This window comes from Sinocyclocheilus anshuiensis, unplaced genomic scaffold, assembly GCF_001515605.1.
Source record: "Sinocyclocheilus anshuiensis isolate Anshui unplaced genomic scaffold, SAMN03320099.WGS_v1.1 scaffold341, whole genome shotgun sequence".
Lineage (NCBI taxonomy): Eukaryota > Metazoa > Chordata > Actinopteri > Cypriniformes > Cyprinidae > Sinocyclocheilus > Sinocyclocheilus anshuiensis.
The window spans coordinates 34,890-36,319 of record NW_015536488.1 but is presented as its reverse complement, the minus strand read 5'-3'; the positions used below and the strand labels follow the sequence as shown (position 1 = coordinate 36,319).

The 1,430-nt window shown below is 38.5% G+C and overlaps 1 protein-coding gene across 1 annotated transcript in view; it reads right to left on the bottom strand.

Annotated features, from left to right (window-relative positions):
• Positions 1 to 1,047: 1,047 nt before the first annotated feature.
• The window catches only part of LOC107685007 (PCTP-like protein), a 17,351-nt gene continuing 16,968 nt past the window's right edge, over positions 1,048 to 1,430 (bottom strand). The window contains exon 6 of the mRNA XM_016481428.1: positions 1,048 to 1,128. Coding sequence (XP_016336914.1) covers positions 1,048 to 1,128 — 81 coding nt within the window. The remainder of the gene's footprint in view (positions 1,129 to 1,430) is intronic.

Sequence of the window (1,430 nt, the reverse complement as noted above, 5' to 3'; positions counted from 1 at the left end):
AGAGTGAGTGTGAGTGTGTGTGTGTGTGTGTGTGTGTGTGTGTGATTTAAAATATTTATTAACTTAATATAATTTATATTATTTTTAAGCACTTTCTGTGTTGTAAACTTATAAATAGGAAACATGTATGTATTACATTCTGATAGATTGTGGTGTTTATGGATAGTTTCACTGTATTTTAATGTTCCTAACGGCAGCATTACACGGGTTGGCCGACAGGCGGCGCTACAGAACTATGAGTGAATATTACAGTTTTTTACGATTGCTTAAGCACAATTTGCTGCATTTTTATAGTGCTTAAACCTGATTGGTGTGTCTACAATTTAGCAATCATGTGTTTGTGCACCTGATGGCTGTGTTTAACAGATTGGCTCATAGGTGTGGTAATTTGACAGTCAGTGCTTTGGAATTGCAAGGAAGTGACATCATGATATACTTCTGTGTCTGATGTATACAAGTGTGTTTAGTGTTTTGCAAATCACTGTGTGTAATGTTTTGCAAATAGTGTGAAGCTGACAATGTGCTTACAGTTGTGCAAATCTAGCCTTGTGTTTTGCTCCTTGAGTGTAAGGTTTTGCTAATTGTTGGAAAAGTTTAATTTTAGTGTGTAAGCAATCGTAAAAAACTGTAAAAACTATAGCTCTGTAAACACTTGCATTTTTACAACGCTATAAGTGTGTCCCATCAGGTGATGAAAAGTTATACACACACTTGTGCTCTTCATGCTCACTTGAACACTTGGACCAAATACAGGAAATACGTCATAGAAGTAGTCAAGTGGTCAAGTGCAAAGACCGCAAGTGCGGGTATTTGGACAAGTGTGTGTTGTGATGGAACAGCACACTGCATACAGCACAGCATATACTGCCTACTTCTGAAGTTTAGCATGCAGTATGCAATGTCTTCAAACTGTAATGTGCTACATTTTTTCCTCATTACAATACAATATGTTTTATTGTCAGAAATAAGAAAATGTTGCATTTGTAATTTTTTTTGTGCATAAGTGCGTCACAGTTGATGTCATCCCTGGTTCATTTGTCAAGTTGGTCAAGGCAACCGCATTGCATTATGGGACACGCTGCACATCTTGTAGTAGGACATGCAGGTGTTCCCTTCATAGTGTGCACACTGCAAAAACAGTTTAGTATAGAACAGACATCATTTAAACAGTGAGACTGTACAGAGGCTGCAATGAAATGGTTAATCATCAGTTGTTTGTTTCATAAAGAGATATAAAGTATGTTTTTCATCATCATCATCATCAGTAGACAATAGTGTGGGATGAGTGTGAGTCAGAGTCTAGCTGCCGGGAGGCTCGAATGCCTTGTGTGGGCGCTTTAACAGCTCACATCATCTGTTTGTGCTGTGGGAGGCTGGAGTGTGTGTGTGTGTGTGTGTGTGTGTGTGTGTGTGTGTGTGTGTATGTGAGA